Here is a 15,986-nt window from a genome sequence, read left to right as displayed (position 1 = left end):
GAAAATGGAGGCATCAGCACTACCCCATGCAGTCTCCTTCCTTCCTTTTTGCTTGTCGGGCATCAGGGTTAAAGAGCCCTTGATGATCTCCCGGCATTTTACCTGAGAATTCGGCTTCCTGTCTCTACTGAACTTTACTTAGCTGACACATTCCAAATGACTAAGCTGCTTTCCAATCTGTCGTTGTCGTCCTCTTAAATGGAGGAACAAAGAATGAAAGAGCCCTTTCTGTTTCCATAAGGCAAATGCCTCTTTGGTGGTGGTAGCCACTGGGCGCGGTGGTTTGCTGCCATGTGTCCAGATGATCAGTACCTCGTAACTCTATCTTCCCATTCCAGGGCTATCGCCAGAAGGACTCTTACATTGCTAGCCAAGGGCCTCTCCAGCACACGACAGAGGACTTTTGGCGGATGATATGGGAGTGGAAATCCTGCTCCATTGTTATGTTGACAGAGCTGGAAGAACGGGGTCAGGTGAGCAAATGGGGAGTGAGGAAAGACACTCAGCATATAGCCATAAAGGCATATGATGATGCAGTTCTGCTCCTAAATTAAAGTGAGTCTGGTTCTGTGAGCTGCCTAGATGGGAGATTCCCTGGGAACCATTTTTCATGCGATCTGAGCTCAACAAAGGTAGAACAGGGTATCCAGGACACTGTTGGCAAACAGGTATCTCTTCCTGATGGCTGCTTTTGCAGCAAGCATGACACAGGACCCCACCCACATGTTCTCTGCTAATCACAGAGATCTGGGAAGAGGGCGAGGTACCTTGCTTTGTGTCAAGTAAGAGAGGGAGCCTGTTTTTGTTTTGTTTTTTCCCCTGGCATGTGCAGAGGAGTTGGAGGGGGGTCAGCCAGGCTTCTTTGGGGTGCCTCCAAAGCCCAAGTGAGCGAGTGACCCTGCCCAGAGAGCTCTGGAATCACCCCATTTGTGAGCTTCCTGAAAGTCTGTGGTTGGCTACAACTGTAAGCATGATACATCTAGCAAGGCTATCTTACATTTTTAACTTTGGGCGGGGGGCGGGGGAGCACAGAGAACTTGCGAGGTAAGGGCTGAGAGCAGCCATTAAGAATGTCTGGCTATGAAGGCCACAGCCAGACATAGGAACCAAGTCAGACTATTGGTCCGTCTAGCTCAGTATTGTCTACACAGACTGGCAGCGGCTTCTCCAAGGTTACAAGCAGGAATCTCTCTCAGAGAGACTCTCAGGAATCCAAGGAACTCTCAAGTTCCAAGGGAACCTGGAACCTTCTGCATGCAAACATGCAGGTGCTCTTCCCAGAATGGCCCCTTCTCCTGCGGGGAATACCTTCTTACAGTGCTCACACATAGTCTCCCATTCAAATGCAAGCCAGGACGAACTGCATAGCAAAGGGAATGATTCCTGCATGCTGCCACAGACAAGCTCTCCTCCCATAACTTATTCTACTTACAATATGTGGGCTTGCATGTTTGGCAAGGACTTTGTGCAAGACTTGATCTGGCCTGTGTGTACTTCCCAGTCAAGCAGGTCTACCTTTTAGGCTACCAGTGTTGCCCCCCCATGAAGGAATTTGTGCCCATACAAAGGAGGTCAGGAAGATTTTGTGCTTTTGCCTTCTAGGGAATTTTTATGTCCCAAAACGTAGACAGAACAACTGTTTGGATTGTCATTCAACATATTTCTATACAAATCTTTATCACGGGAATATTAGCAATGATCAAATATAAGAGATGTTAAAAGACCAAGCAATAAACTGTAAGCCAACATTACCTGTTGCAATATTCACATCATAAATAAACCACAAATTGTAAACCATTGCAGCATACTTCGAAATATTTGTCATTTGTTTATAAACTCAACATGAGAGAAGGATATAATTAACCCCCCTATAGGCATACAGTACCATATATTTGAGTAGAATTTGTATATGAGAGCCAGCGTGGTGTAGTGGTTAGAGTGCTGGACTAGGACCAGGGAGACCCAAGTTCAAATCCCCATTCAGCCATGAAACTAGCTGGGTGACTCTGGGCCAGTCACTTCTTTCTCAGCCTAACCTACTTCACGGGGTTGTTGTGAAAGAGAAACTCAAGTATGTAGTACACTGCTTTGGGCTCCTTGGAGGAAGAGCGGGATATAAATGTAAAATAATAATATATTTTAGAGTATGTTGCAGCACTTTGGTCCTGTCTGCATTTGTTGTGAGTTCACAGCTGTCCTTGATCCTCCTCTTCATTTGTTACCAGGGCCTTTATGTCCTTCTTCTTTTCATCCCCTCTCCTGCTTTTTGCTGACTCCTCAGGAGAAGTGTGCCCAGTATTGGCCTTCAGATGGTTCTGTATCCTACGGTGATATCACTGTGGAACTGAAGAAAGAGGAGGAGTGTGAGAGCTACACAGTGCGGGACCTGCTAGTGACGAACACCAGGGTAGGTGCTAGGAGACCCAATGCAGTTTCGTGTTGGGGTTGACAGCGGCTTCTCAGCATGTGTTCTGTCCTCTTCAAACTCCCCCTTCCCCTGCTGCCTTCTTTCGGGTTCAGTAGTCATCCCCGGTTGCCCTAAAATGGTATTTGTATTGGTCTCTTCTGGGCCAATTAGAATATTCCCTGTCACATACAGGGCAAGTCTAATACATGGTTTATGTATTAAAATACACACGTGAAGTTATAGGATAATTGAGAGCAGTACAACTGGCATTTTCCAATTGAATATTGGGAAACAAATAGCATTTATTCCCCTTTCCAAAGTGTCTGGCTCCATAAATATCTGAATATGAGAAATTCTCTGAAACACTTCAGAGAATATCTGGAACATGTAGTGTATCCACTGTCTCTTGGTGTCTCCAACCACTGCAATATTGGTAGATAGTTTTCTGTCCCCCCTTCTGCTCTCTTGTCCTTTCCTTTGTCTAGCTGGCTCCCTTTGGGCAGCTCACTGTATTCCCAGTTCTTGGAGAGAGAATGTCCCACTGTGGCTTGCCCTCTTAATGACATCTGTAGCACATCCCCTTATGCCATCAATCCTCCAACAGTCGGGAGGCAACACTGAGCAGAGTGTGGATAGGAAAGTTCTTGGTAAGAAGGGTGGAAGATTGCTACAGACAACCTATTGACTTAACAATCAGTCGCACTGCTAGCAAGCTTCACTGCTCTCTTCCTTTAGATTCAAGTACAGCATATTTCTTGGGATCTCGCTGGATTCAGATTTAAGCTTTTCTTTATGTGTGTGTCAATTTTTCCTGACAGGAAAACAAAAGCCGGCAGATCCGACAGTTCCACTTCCATGGCTGGCCAGAGGTCGGCATCCCCACTGATGGGAAAGGAATGATCAACATCATTGCAGCTGTGCAGAAACAGCAGCAGCAGTCTGGAAACCATCCCATCACTGTACACTGCAGGTAATCAGATGGGTTATACACCCTGTATATGTTAGGGATGTGCATGGTCTGGACTGGCACCGAGGGGGGGTCTACCTTTAAGGGCGAGGGGTAGAGCTTACCCCTCCCGCCACTCTTCCCCCTCAGGCGCTGCAGTTACAAGCGAAGTTTTTGGGGCAGCAGTGTTCCTCGCTGCCCCTGTCGTCGCCTGGAAGTCTCTGTAATAGCAGCACGCATGCGCGCGTGGTGGCGCGCGCGCATGGCGGCGACAGGTGTGCATGCGCCACCATGCACGCATGCGTGCTGTTATTACGGAGACTTCCCGGCGATGATGGGGGCAGCAGCGGCAGCGAGGAATGCTGCCGCCCCAAAAACTTCTCTTGTAACTGCAGTGCTGGAGGGGGAAGAGCGGCGGGAGGGGTAAGCTCTACCCCACCCCCCGCCCTTAAAGGTAGACCCCCCCTCGGTGCCGGACCGCCGGACCGGTCCAGCTCTGAACCGGTTCAGAGGCCTCCAACATGGCCTCCTGACTGGTTCGTGCACATCCCTAGTATATGTCCAAAACGATTGACTCTTACCATCCAGGTTCCTAGACGGCAGGAATTAAAAAGGCTTACTACACCAGAGCTGCTTGAATGGCAAAGATTATATTGAGTGAAGACAGCATGAGCTAAAGTCAAGGGGGTGAAATCCATTCTGAATGCCAGACATGGTGATCACCTAGCCCCTTATAGAAAGCAAAACCCACCTGTCAAGCCTCCCAGAGAACACTTTCCTAGCTCTGTAGCGCAAGTCCATCCTCAGCAGGGTAGCCTGTGTTTTCTCTTCCAGAGCAGGCCAGTCAAAAGCACCATCCCCAACTATGAAGCACACAAGCTAAGTCCTGCTGGATGGGCATCAGTGTGTGGCACTGCGCGTGCACCAGGCAGCTTGTGGCTAGGGGAATGATGAATTAAGCTTATTGGAGGGAAATTCTGAGGGTAGGGGGAATGGCATAAAGTTGTCACTGCAGACATAAAGTTGGCGTCTTAGCTCCCACCATTAAGAAATAAGGAGGCAGCTTCAGGAATGAATGGATGTTCCCTCCTCCTGTCCCTATGCTCTGGGACAACCCCCCACCTAAACTATAGCTAAGGGGAACATCTGCACCAATCCTAACTGTGGTTAACACAAAACAGGGTTCCCTTTTATCCAGGACTGGAAACCATGATTTAATTTTGGGTTCTATTCCTTGTTAAACATGAACCCTGGCTTGCCTTAAGGTTAATGCCAATATTTTCTTGTCTGCAGTCAAAGCAGGAGGGGAAAACACGCTCCCAAGAGGGCAGGGCAGGGCAGGGCATATGCTTTCTTACAGCTGGCTTCTGAGCTCTGACTTTAGATTTTAAAAAGAGCCAGCATTATGTCTGCACCACCCGTTTATGACTCCAAATAGATTGCTAGCAGTGCACATCTGTGCGGCTTGCTAAGTTTTGATGGGGTGCTGGTTTGGGGAATTTGATTGACTCCCTTTTAAATGAGACGACGTTTTCACTGGCCCATCCTCGAGACATGCTTGTAGCTGCTGCCATGAGGCATCATTGGGCTCTGCCATCACTGGGTGGGATCGCTTGGACAGCACAAAAGCCTTGGTTGGTCACTCACTTTTGTGTTCATTCTTGTCGTTTTTTCTTGTCTCAGTGCTGGAGCAGGACGAACAGGGACCTTCTGTGCATTAGGCACTGTCTTGGAAAGGGTCAAAGCCGAGGGAATTCTGGATGTCTTTCAGACGGTGAAGAGCTTGAGGTTACAGAGGCCACACATGGTCCAAACACTGGTAGGCATAATCTGGGGAAGGGGTGGCAGGTGGGATTAATCTCTTTAGGGTGGTAAGAGGTTTCCATTTGCAGGTGTTAGTGGGCCCTTGACTCCTGCCCATACCCAATATCTTGCATCTCCTTCCTCCAGCTAATAAGGAAGTAGGATGGAAGAACCTTCTGTACTAGCAGGGACTTCTGGAGGGAGCCTGCTGTTTCCATTAACCCACTGCAAACCTGGAGATGCCAGGCATTAAACTGGGGGCCTTTCATGTGCAAAGGATGTTCTCTGTCACTTCAGCTGCATCCACTGCAGTTCCCAAAATTGCAGCCTTCATCTGAACCAACCATTAGCATTGGAGGAGCCAACACCTTGTGCCAAAAGCCAAGATAACCAGCATGCCCATCTCCATTGTTCAGTCTATGCCAGTGGTTTTCCAGTTATGATCTGGAGCACCCTGGTGAGAAAATTAGTCACAATGGACCAGCTTTTCTGAAACACTAAGGCTAAAGGCTAAATAACTGAGATAGAGATGACAAGAGATGACATTCTAAACTGTCTGAAAAAATTAGCAAATCACCAGATGGCGCCCACCCAAGAGTCCTAAAAGAACTCAGATGTGATATTCTCAAACTCCTTGCAAAAAAATAAAAAAATAAAAATAATAAAAACTTGTCCCTACAATCAGGCTCTGTACCAGAGAACTGGAAAGTAGCCAGTGTAACACCAATTTTCAAAAGGGTGTCCTGGGCGATTTGAGAAATTGCAGGTCAATTAGCTTAACTTCTGTGCCTGATAAGCTGATGGAAAGCATTATCAAAGATAAAATGGTTAAGCATATAGAAGAACAGGCCTTTTTGAAGGAGAACCAGCATGGCTTCTGCAGGAGTAAATCATGTCTCACCAGCCTTTTCGACTTGTTTGTGAGTGTCAAGAGGCATGTGGATAAAGGTGATCCAGTTGACATAGTCTACCTGGACTTCCAAAGAGCTTTTGACTGTGATCCCCACCAAAGGCTCTTTAGCAAACTTAAGGGGACAGGTTCATGTGTGGATAGGTAACTGGTTGAAGGACAGAGAACAAAGAACATTAGAACAGCCCTACTAGATCAGGCTCATGGCCCAACTTGTTTCACAAAATGGCCCACCAGATGCTGCTGGAAGCCTACAGGCAGGAGTTGAGGGCATGTCCTCTCTCCTGCTGTTTCTCCCCTGCAACTGGTATTCAGAGGCATCCTGCCGCTGAAGCTGGAGGTGGCCTATAGCCCTCTGACTAGTAGCCATTGATAGACCTCTCCTCCGTGAAGTTATCAAAACCCCTCTTAAAGCCATCCAGGTTGTTGCCTGTCACCACTTCTTCTGACAGAGAATTCCACAAATTGATTATGCATTGTGTGAAAACATACTTCCCTTTGTTGGTCCTAAATTTCTTAGCAACTAGCTGACCCGTGCGGCCGCCGCCGCCCTGCGGGGGCCGAGTGCAGCCGCCGCCGCCTCGCCTCCGTGGCCGGGCCCGGCCAGTCCCGCCGCCTCGCCTCCGCGGCCCGGCCAGTCCCACCGCCTCGCTTCCGCGGCCAGGCCCGGCCAGGCCAGGCTACCTCTCTCTCTCCTCCCGCCCCCCGTCTCCGGCGGGGCAGAGTGCGGCCGCCGCCGCCAGCGGGCCTGGCCGGCCCCAGAGTGCCGCCGCCGATGCCGCGGCCGGCCCCAGAGTGCCGCCATCAGGCCCGCCGCCTTGCCTCCGCGGCCGGGCCCGGCCCCGCCGCCTTGCCCCGCCTCGCTGGGCTCGCTGCCTCGCTGGGCCCCGCCGCCTTGCCCCGCCTTGCTGGGCCCGCTGCCTCGCTGGGCCCCGGCACCACGGCCTGGCCCGCCGCCATCGCGCTGGGCCCGCCGCCTCACTGGGCTCCGCCGCCGCGGCCCTGGGCCCGCCGCCTTGCCTCCGCAGCCACCCAGCAAGCGAATTCTCCTGGGTGTGCTGCCAGCCAATCAGGCGCCCCCTGCAGCCCAGCCAATCAGCTGGGCTGCCGGGATGCATTTCTCCTGGGCACACCCAGGAGAATTATATATATAGATCAGTTTCATGGGATGACTCTGTTTCTAGTGTTATGCGAGAGAGAGACATTTCTATCCACTTTCTCCACACCATGCATGGTTTTATAGACATCTATCTAGCATGTCTCCCCAAAGTCATCTTTTTTCTAAACTAAAAAGTGCCAGGTGTTGTAGCCTTGCCTCATAAGAAAGGTGCTCTAGGCCCCTGATCATCTTGGTTAGTTAGCCTCTTCTGCACCTTTTCTAGTTCTACAATGTCCTTCTTTAGGTGTGACCAGAATTGTATGCAGTATTCCAAATGTGACTGCACCATAGTTTTGTATAAGGGTATTATAATATAAGCAGCTTTATTTTCAAACCCCTTCCTAATGATCCCTAGCATGGAATTGGCCTTTTCACAGCTGCCGCACATTGAGTCGACACTATCAACAAGCTGTCCACAATGAACCCAAGATCCCTCTCCTCATCAGTCACCAACAGCCCAGATCCCATCAACGTATACTTGGAAGTTGGGGTTTTTTGCCCCAATGTGCATCACTTTATACTTGCCAACATTGAACCACATTTGCCATTTTGTCACCCGCTCACCCAGTTTGGAGAGATCCTTTTGGAGCTCCTCACAATCTGTTTTAGATTTCACTACTCTAAATAGTTTGGTGTCATCTTCAAATTTGGCCACCTCACTGCTTACCCTTACTTCTAGATCATTTATGAATAAATTAAAAAGCACAGACCCCTGTGGGACCCCACTTCTTACTTCCCTCCATTGAGAGAACTGTCCATTTATTCCTACCCTGTTTTCTGTCCTTCAACCAGTTACCAATCCACATATGAACCTGTCCCCTTATCCCATAACTGCTAAATTTTCTCTAGACCATTTGATGAGGAACTTTGTTGAAAGCTTTTTGGAAGTCCAAATATATTATGTCAACTGGATCGCCTTTATCCACAAGCCTGTTGACACGCTCAAAGAACTCCAAAATGTTATTGAGAGAAGATTTACCTTTGCAGAAGCCATGCTGGTTCTCCTCCAGCAGGGTCTGTTCCTCTATGTGCTTAACAACTTTATCCTTGAGAATGTTTCCATCGATTTGCCTGGAACAGACATTAAGCTAACCAGCTGTTATTTCCCAGATTGCCCCTGGATCCCTTTTTGAAAATCAATGTTACATTTGCTGCTTTCCAGTATGCTGTCTGGCCCTGGTGATTTGCTAGTTTTTAATTTTTCCAGACAGTTTAGAACATCATCTCTTGTCACTTTTATCTGACTCCGCTCTTTAGCCTCTGTCCCTGAAAAGCCTGGTTCAGGAACAGATATTTGCTCAGTATCCTCTGTCGTGAAGACAGAGCCCTGGCTTCTTTCTGGACTCACCAAAACCATGGTAGAGACTCTGCAAGGCCCCTGCAGGATTCCTGGTTGCTGCCATGGCTTGGCCAGCCAACCTGTTGCTTTCCCTGCCTGCCTCCAACTGCCGAGAACAAGGAACCTCTTCACTTCCTGCCTCAAGGCCTCCTAGGTCCCAGTCACCGTGTGCTGAGTGGCTGTTCCCCAGAGGTCACTGCCTGACAGAGAGGACACGGTTCACTTCCAGTTCCTCTTTAGAGTAAGGAAGGGCTGATTGCTACAGCTTCCCAGAGGCATCTGGGGAACTCTTTGTGTGCTTGGGAGTACTCCTGGACCCAGGCCTCACCCTGGTATCTCAGGTAGAGGCCATGGCCAGGAGTGTTTTCTATCAGCTTCGGCTGATTCGACAGCTGCGCCCATTCCTTGAAAAGGATGACCTCAAAACAGTGGAGCATCAGCTGGTAACCTCCAGGCTTGACTATTGCAATGCACTCTACGTGGGGCTGCCTTTGTATGTAGTTTGGAAACTTCAAAATGTGGCAGCCAGATTGGTCTCTGGGGCAACCCAGAGAGACCACATTATGCCTGCCTTGAAACAGTTACACTGGCTGCCAATATGTTTCCCGGCCAAATACAAAGTGCTGGTCATTACCTTTAAAGCCCTGAACGGTTTAGGTCTGAGTTATCTTAGAGAGCCCCTTATTCTGCATGATCCCCACCACACGTTAAGGTAATCTTAGGAGGTCTGTCTCCAGTTACCACCAGTTCGTCTGTTGGCGACTCAGAGGCGGGCCTTCTCTGTAGCTGCTCCTGGCCTATGGAATGCACTCCCAGCAGAAATCTTTAATTTGAGTTCATTGCTGTCCTTCAAGAGAGCCCTTAAAACCTACCTATTTGGCCTGGCCTTCCAGAGTTTTTAAATTGTTGCAAACTGTTTTAAATTGTTTTAAATGTTTGCCCTGGTTTTCCAGGGTTTTTAACTGTTTGAATGTTTAGTTGGTTTTATTCTGTTTTTGTAGTTTTGATTTTAATTGTTAACTGGTTTTAATTGTTTTTATTCTGTTGTAAACCACCCTGAGCCATTTTTGGAAGGGCGAGAAGTAAGTAAGTAAATAAATAAATAAGCAAGCCAAGCCAACTGAGGAAAGCAAAGGAAAGGGCTTTCCTTGTTCAGTGTGTGCACTGGGATGAGGAATAGCAGGGCAAAAGGGCCGTGCAGTTGAATCTCATCAGGAATTGCCTGCTTTTTCACTAGGGCTGGGGTTAAAGTTCACCATGAAGCATTTTTTCCTCAGATTTTGGAAGTGGGCACCTCCCCACCACCACCTTATGCCACTGCTGGTTATGTAACAGTGCATTCTTTCAGCAGCAGCTAACTGCCACCATCTTTCCCCTCAATTTCCCTTCACCAAATTGCCCCCAATTATGCTGGCTGCTGGGGTGTGCACAAAACCACCTGGCCCGGTTCACGTTCGAACCGAGCTCGAACTGCTCTGTGCCAGTTTGGTTTTGGTCCCCTCCAAAATAGCTGCCGCGCCAGGGAATAGGCCCGGAAAGGGCTGAAGATGGCCGAACCGGGTGATTTTTAGGGAAAGGAAGGCCAGCAGGGGGAGGGGCAACCTCTATGGACACACACACACCCTGCCACCTTGGAGAAGCCCCCCGGAGGGGGTAAGTCGAACCCCCAAACGTAGGTGGGGTGGGGAAATGTTTGGTTCAGGATCAAGCCAAACCGGAGGTGGTTTGGCTCAACCCTGAACCTTCGAACCAAACCAATGTCAAACTGATTCGGATCCGAACCAGTTTGCACACCCTTACTGCCTGAAAATGGGGGTGAAATTGGAAGGGGTGCATTTTGGCTCAGCCCTCCTTTTTATGGGGGTGTTAAATGACCAAAACTAAACAGGCAGGGAGGGGGTTAAGTTACAGCATTGGCTTTTGTGTGCCTAGGGACTGATGGTTCATTTCTTTCATTAAGTTGGTGCTTTCTTTTCTGTCCAATCCCCAGGAACAGTACGAATTCTGCTACAAGGTGGTTCAGGAATACATTGACGCCTTTTCAGACTACGCCAACTTCAAATGAAGACATAAATCAACCAACAGAAGAGCTGCCTTCTTTAATACTTTGTAATATTATGTTTGTTAATATCGCCCCACCCCCCAAAATGTGTATATATCTTAACTGTTTTAGAGGGTTGGTACCATAAGATTCCTATTAGCTGGAGATTTTATATGTAGCAAAACTGTTAGAAAAAGGTTGTAGACACTGTTTTTCCAGTGTTTTATTGGGGAATGCAATGATGTGGTATTTGGATTAATATTGTCACATCTCTCCCCTGGAGAGTTGATGCAGGCTGTTTTTGTTTTGTAAATCTTCTTCTTCTTCTTCTTCTTCTTCTTCTTCTTCTTCTTCTTCTTCTTCTTCTTCTTCTTCGCCTTGGGGAAGTAAAGCCTTTAAAAAAAAATCTCATTCTAGATATCAGCTGTTTCTTTTAAAAGAAAAGAAAAAATAGTGGCTCATGAATAGCATTTCTAAAGAATTTCCCCCAAAAAAGTGGCTACAAATTTCCAGTTCTTTTAAACAAATAGTATATTTATCAGAGGTTTTGTACAGGAAGAGAAAAGCAGTATCTTTTGCAGCCCCTTCTGTGGTCACTGTGCACAGGGAGTTCTTGGACACTTGGCAGGAAGGGGCACATGGGATTACTCGGCACACACACCCCTTGGAGTTTGGGATTGTGAGGCTTGGGCTTAATCAACCAACTCCTGCAGGTGGAAGATCCCAAGATGTTTGAGATTGGGAAGATGTTTGGATTTCAGTGAGAGAGGAAGGAAAGTCGCCCAGCTTGTATCTAGCTGTGAAGATGATGTTGAATGTTGTGGTTTTCAAGACTTCCTTTCGAACAACAGCCATGCTTAACATTCCCCTCTATGCCTCATCCGCTCTCGCCTTTGGCCAGCAACTTTTCAAGCTGCAGCATCAGATGCCAGCTAAGCTGCTTCCTCTGTGATTGTGTTTACAGTGTTACTCCTGCCTACCCGCGCAGTGGAATGGGTTTCGACTTGTTTGTTTTGCCTGTCTTTGCTGCTTCAGATTTGACCCATCACTTAGAGCAGGGGTTCTCAAACCTGGGCCCCTAGATGTCGTTGGACTAAAAGTCCTCTCATCTCCAGCCACAATGGCCAAAGTCTTGAGGGGACTTTTAGTCCAACAACACCAGGGGATCCAGCTTTGAGAACCCCCAACTTAGAGTAGAACAGCACAGTCTACTCAGTATGGAGCTGTCGCAAAAACGGTAGCCCTGTGGCACGTCATCCTCCAACATTTCTGTAACCTTTAGGCAGACGTGCCTGTGTTGCAGTGTCAACCCTATTGTGCATTCATCCCACCCTACCCACTCCCATAATTGGCTGGTGGGAACAGAGAAAAGGTTACTGATAAGCCTGCCTAAACACTGCAGAGGGGTTGTGGTGGCTGCCATTTTTAATACTGAGCATTGTGTCTACTTCTGCTGTTCTACAAGAGGTTTGATTGGCCTGGCAGTACTGTTTGGAGAGAGAAGGTGTGTCTCTTGTATATTTTTGAGTGGTCTACACAGCCTGCTGAGCCTCATGCCCTTCTCTTCCTCCTCCTTCCCCATGTGACAGGTCTGATCAGCGACCTGCCCTTCCTCTCACTGATGTGAGTATAAATCATGCCCCAAAGCCTTTTGTTTCCTCTGTAACTGTGTTGGAGAGGCACAGACTACCAGCAACACCCTGCACAAGCTCTGTGGCTATGATATGCAAGCTCTGCAGGATGCCTACGTTTCGTATCAACTTGTACAGCAGAAGGTGCTCTTGGGTGGGCCTGGGTTTCTCCCCCTTTGGGAGGAAGGGAAGGAACCAGGAGTCTCTTGAAATGCTGCCTGCTTTTATTTGAAGTGAATGTAGTTTCCATAAACCTCTCATTTGCTGCTTGGCATTTCTTATTTGTCTTCTTCTTCTCCACCACCCACTGCCATTTTTGTGGGAGCAACTCTCTCTCTCTCTCTCACTCTCTTTTTAGGGGTATGTTTTGGTTTTGTCTCGAGGTATCTGCCCCTTTTGATTTGCCATGATCCCTCTGTGGGACGAGCAGGAGCACCACTTCCTGCCTTTAAGGTGGGGAGGGGAGCCCAGGACGGGCAAGGTGGAGGGATTGCTTGCAACCCTCCTTGACCTAGATGTCCATATATGCTTTGAGAGCCCTTTCCATTTAGCAGTAGTATATGCATTGCTTCGGAATGGCCCAGTTGGAATCCAAAGGACCTGGCTGGAGGGACCTGAATCCTGCAGCAGCTCAAGTGTTTCATGTTTTCCCTGCTGTCATGGGCCAGCATAGATGCATATGCTTGTATGAATAGGACAGAGTCTCCAATTGGCACCATCTGGTCTCTGACCAGAGGCCAAGAGTGATGTGTGCCATAGAAGCTGCATTCTGCAGTGACAGGTGTAGGATGTGAGCGTGTCCACAGCCCACACAGTTCTAACTCAAAACAGTGCATAGTTTGTTTTTTAAAGGGCTGGCATACCATCTGTACAACTCACAAATGTATTACAATATGTGAATAACTCATCCACTCAAGCCCATATAAAACATGTTTTTCTTGGAATCCTCAAATTCAAATTGTGAAAAATGGATGTGTCAAAATGTGTTGCCTAATACCAGATGCTGCTATTCTTAATTTCTGTCACTGAAGGTGGCTTGATGGACTTGACTTAGATCTAGTGCATGAGTGATCTACATGTTGAAATATCATTGTATAGATCTGTGTAACTAAGGTGTGGATGCACCAGAGAGTGAGGCAGCTGTATGACCTTGGCCTTAATGTTGTCAGAAGGCCCTCTTGCCTCAGTCTGTGATCCAGGTTGTTCAGACATGCAGTCATAGGATGTCAAGTTGGAAGGGACCTTGGAGTCTTCTAGTCCCGCCCCTTGCTCAGTGCAGGAAACTGCTGCAGCATCCCTGACAGATGCTTGTCCAGCCTCTGTTTGAAGAGCTCCAGCACCAGGGAGTCCACCATTGGCAGTGAAACAATCTGCCTTGTGCCAACGTTTTCAATTAGGACCTTCTTCCTGATGTCTAGCCTGAAACGGCTTCCTTGTAATTTCAGCCCAGCTCTGTACTTCCCTATGTGCATGATGCAGTGTTGACTCTTTCTGTTTAACTTGTTGGCTTCCTCACAGAGGACTGGGACTTGCTGGTTCCACCAGAATTTTGGTTTCCTCATATTTTGAAACATGCCTAGCTTGCAAGTCAAATGGGTTGAGTGTTTTCTTTTGAAAGGTACAAATGGTGCTTGGGGTGTCCTTACTCCAGTTGGAAACTACTGGAAGTTCCCTCATTGACATGCCCTTCCTTGCAAGCCAAGTTTTTTGTTCATTCCACCATTGCCAAGGAATGCTGTGTCTGCATGGAGACTTACCTTTAGGAACTGAGCTCAGCAGGTTGTCCATGGCTGGCCTAGCTGATTGGATCCAGAAATGTTTGTCAAACTGGACATGGCCCCTGCCTAGTGTCAGGTACCCTTGGGCACAGTACTTAGCAGTTCTTCCCCATAAGTTGCCCAAGAGCTCTTCTGAGTTGAGAAATCAACTTCTGGGGTCACTACTCTGATATCAGCGTCGGCCCGAATGATTCCTGGCTTAACCTAGGTGGTACTAGCTGAAAGAGAATTTACATATCCCTGACCTCTCTTGCTGTCCTTGATTTTCTTCCTGTGGGATTGAATTGAGCATACCTGCCCTTGGTCCTGCAAATACCTATGGTATCCAGGCTTAGGTGCCCCAAAGCTCTGCATTCTTAGGCCCCTCTCCTGTGGCTTTGCCCACCGTCCTCCAGATGGTCTTCCTTAGCATCATGCTTATCCTATGAGTGATGCACCTCCCAAAGAGACAAGCAGTGCTGCCAAACTATTAAAGGTGCATTCTATGTATTCAGGTAACCCCTATCTCAGTCAGTATAGCAGCAGCCATGGGGTGCATACAAAAGAGGCCTCGGGTCAGGGAGTCCCTCCTTCTGATCACAGCCGTGGTGGTTCAGCCTTGTATTACCCAGCGGAGCCCTCTTGCAAATTGTCACCAGGGGCAAACTGTTCTCAGGATCCTGGTGTAAGCCACTGTCCATAGTAAAGCTGTACAGTGAAGCACTGTGTGTGTTTCTGCAGAAACGGTGTCTGTTATTTTGCTGCTTGAGCAATTGTGTTGCCGTTTGGGGTGAGTGCAACTGGTGTCTTTGCTTCTAGGGGCCAAGCCTCACGTGCCAAAACTAACTTGCTCACCCGGACCCAGTCCCTCCTGTAGACCTGCTTCTTTCATACCACTTGGCTATATCAGGATTGCTAATGCAGACTTAAACTAAGCTGCTTCTCTTCTCTGTTTGTTTCAATAGCTGTAACTTCCTTCATGCTGCCTTCATTCTGAATGTCTTAATATCTTGTATTTATTTTATTTTTTTGTTGACTAAGTAAATGCTTTCTTTTTTTTAACATGGCCTGGTTATTTCCTGCACAATAACATACCTAAGATCACATTAGTCAGAGTGGGAAGGGCGAAACAGGCAGGGTGTGTACGTTTGGGTTAGTGTGAGGGTAACTAGCCCCTTCCGTCCCAGTTTCAAATGCATCTGTTTGGAGTGGGGAGCCCAAAAGCTATACCAGCTCAATCCAGGATATTATTATTATTATTATTATTATTATTATTATTATTATTATTATTTCGATTTCTATACCGCCCTTCCAAAAATAGCTCAGGGCGGTTTACAAAGAGAAACAATAAATAAACAAGATGGCTCCCTGTCCCCAAAGGGCTCACATTCTAAAACGAAACATAAGATAAGACACTGGCAACAGTCACTGGAAGTACTGTGCTAGGGGTGGATAGGGCCAGTTACTCTCCCCCTGCTAAATAAAGAGAATCACCAGATTAAAAAGGTGCCTCTTTGCCCAGTTAGCAGGATACTTAAGGGCCCTTTTTTGTAAAGGCCTTATCTGGGCTGGATCAGAACCACCCTCAACATACACACAGCCATTTCCAGTTTTCATATAATCTGTAAAAGTGCCCTGAACATTAATTTTGACTTGGAGTCCAAAAGGCCCCAGGGTGAGCTCTCCCATTCCGGGATAGCTTGTTTGCCTCTATCATCCTGGCCAGGTGATAAGGAAAACTTTGTCAACTGCCTCCATTCCCAGCAAGATCCATTACTGGTTTATGCAGATATCATTGAGGACTACATGTGTGCAGGTGAATTATCAACATGACTATTTGATAAAGCCAAACTCCAGTTGATGCTGACGGATCTGCATAGGTACGCACATAGGAAACTGCTTTATCCTAAGTCAGCCCCCTGGCCCATTGAGTCCAATATTGTCTACACTGACCGCAGTGTTTCAGGCTTTCCCAGCACTGCCTGGAGATACT

General features: G+C 47.8%; 1 protein-coding gene across 4 annotated transcripts in view; it reads left to right on the top strand.

Moving 5' to 3' along the window:
• Positions 1-15,055, top strand: part of PTPRA (protein tyrosine phosphatase receptor type A) — a 202,493-nt gene extending 187,438 nt beyond the window's left edge. For all 4 annotated transcript variants that reach the window (XM_053251717.1, XM_053251719.1, XM_053251716.1 and 1 more), the window contains 5 exons: positions 339-473; positions 2,282-2,407; positions 3,226-3,377; positions 5,037-5,172; positions 10,555-15,055. In XM_053251717.1, the coding sequence (XP_053107692.1) occupies positions 339-473; positions 2,282-2,407; positions 3,226-3,377; positions 5,037-5,172; positions 10,555-10,629 (624 nt within the window). In that variant the 3' untranslated portion in view covers positions 10,630-15,055. The remainder of the gene's footprint in view (positions 1-338; positions 474-2,281; positions 2,408-3,225; positions 3,378-5,036; positions 5,173-10,554) is intronic.
• Positions 15,056-15,986: the final 931 nt, after the last annotated feature.

Source organism: Hemicordylus capensis, chromosome 5 (genome assembly GCF_027244095.1).
Source record: "Hemicordylus capensis ecotype Gifberg chromosome 5, rHemCap1.1.pri, whole genome shotgun sequence".
In the NCBI taxonomy this organism is placed as follows: Eukaryota; Metazoa; Chordata; class Lepidosauria; order Squamata; family Cordylidae; genus Hemicordylus; species Hemicordylus capensis.
This window is presented reverse-complemented; position numbering and strand designations above follow the sequence as displayed.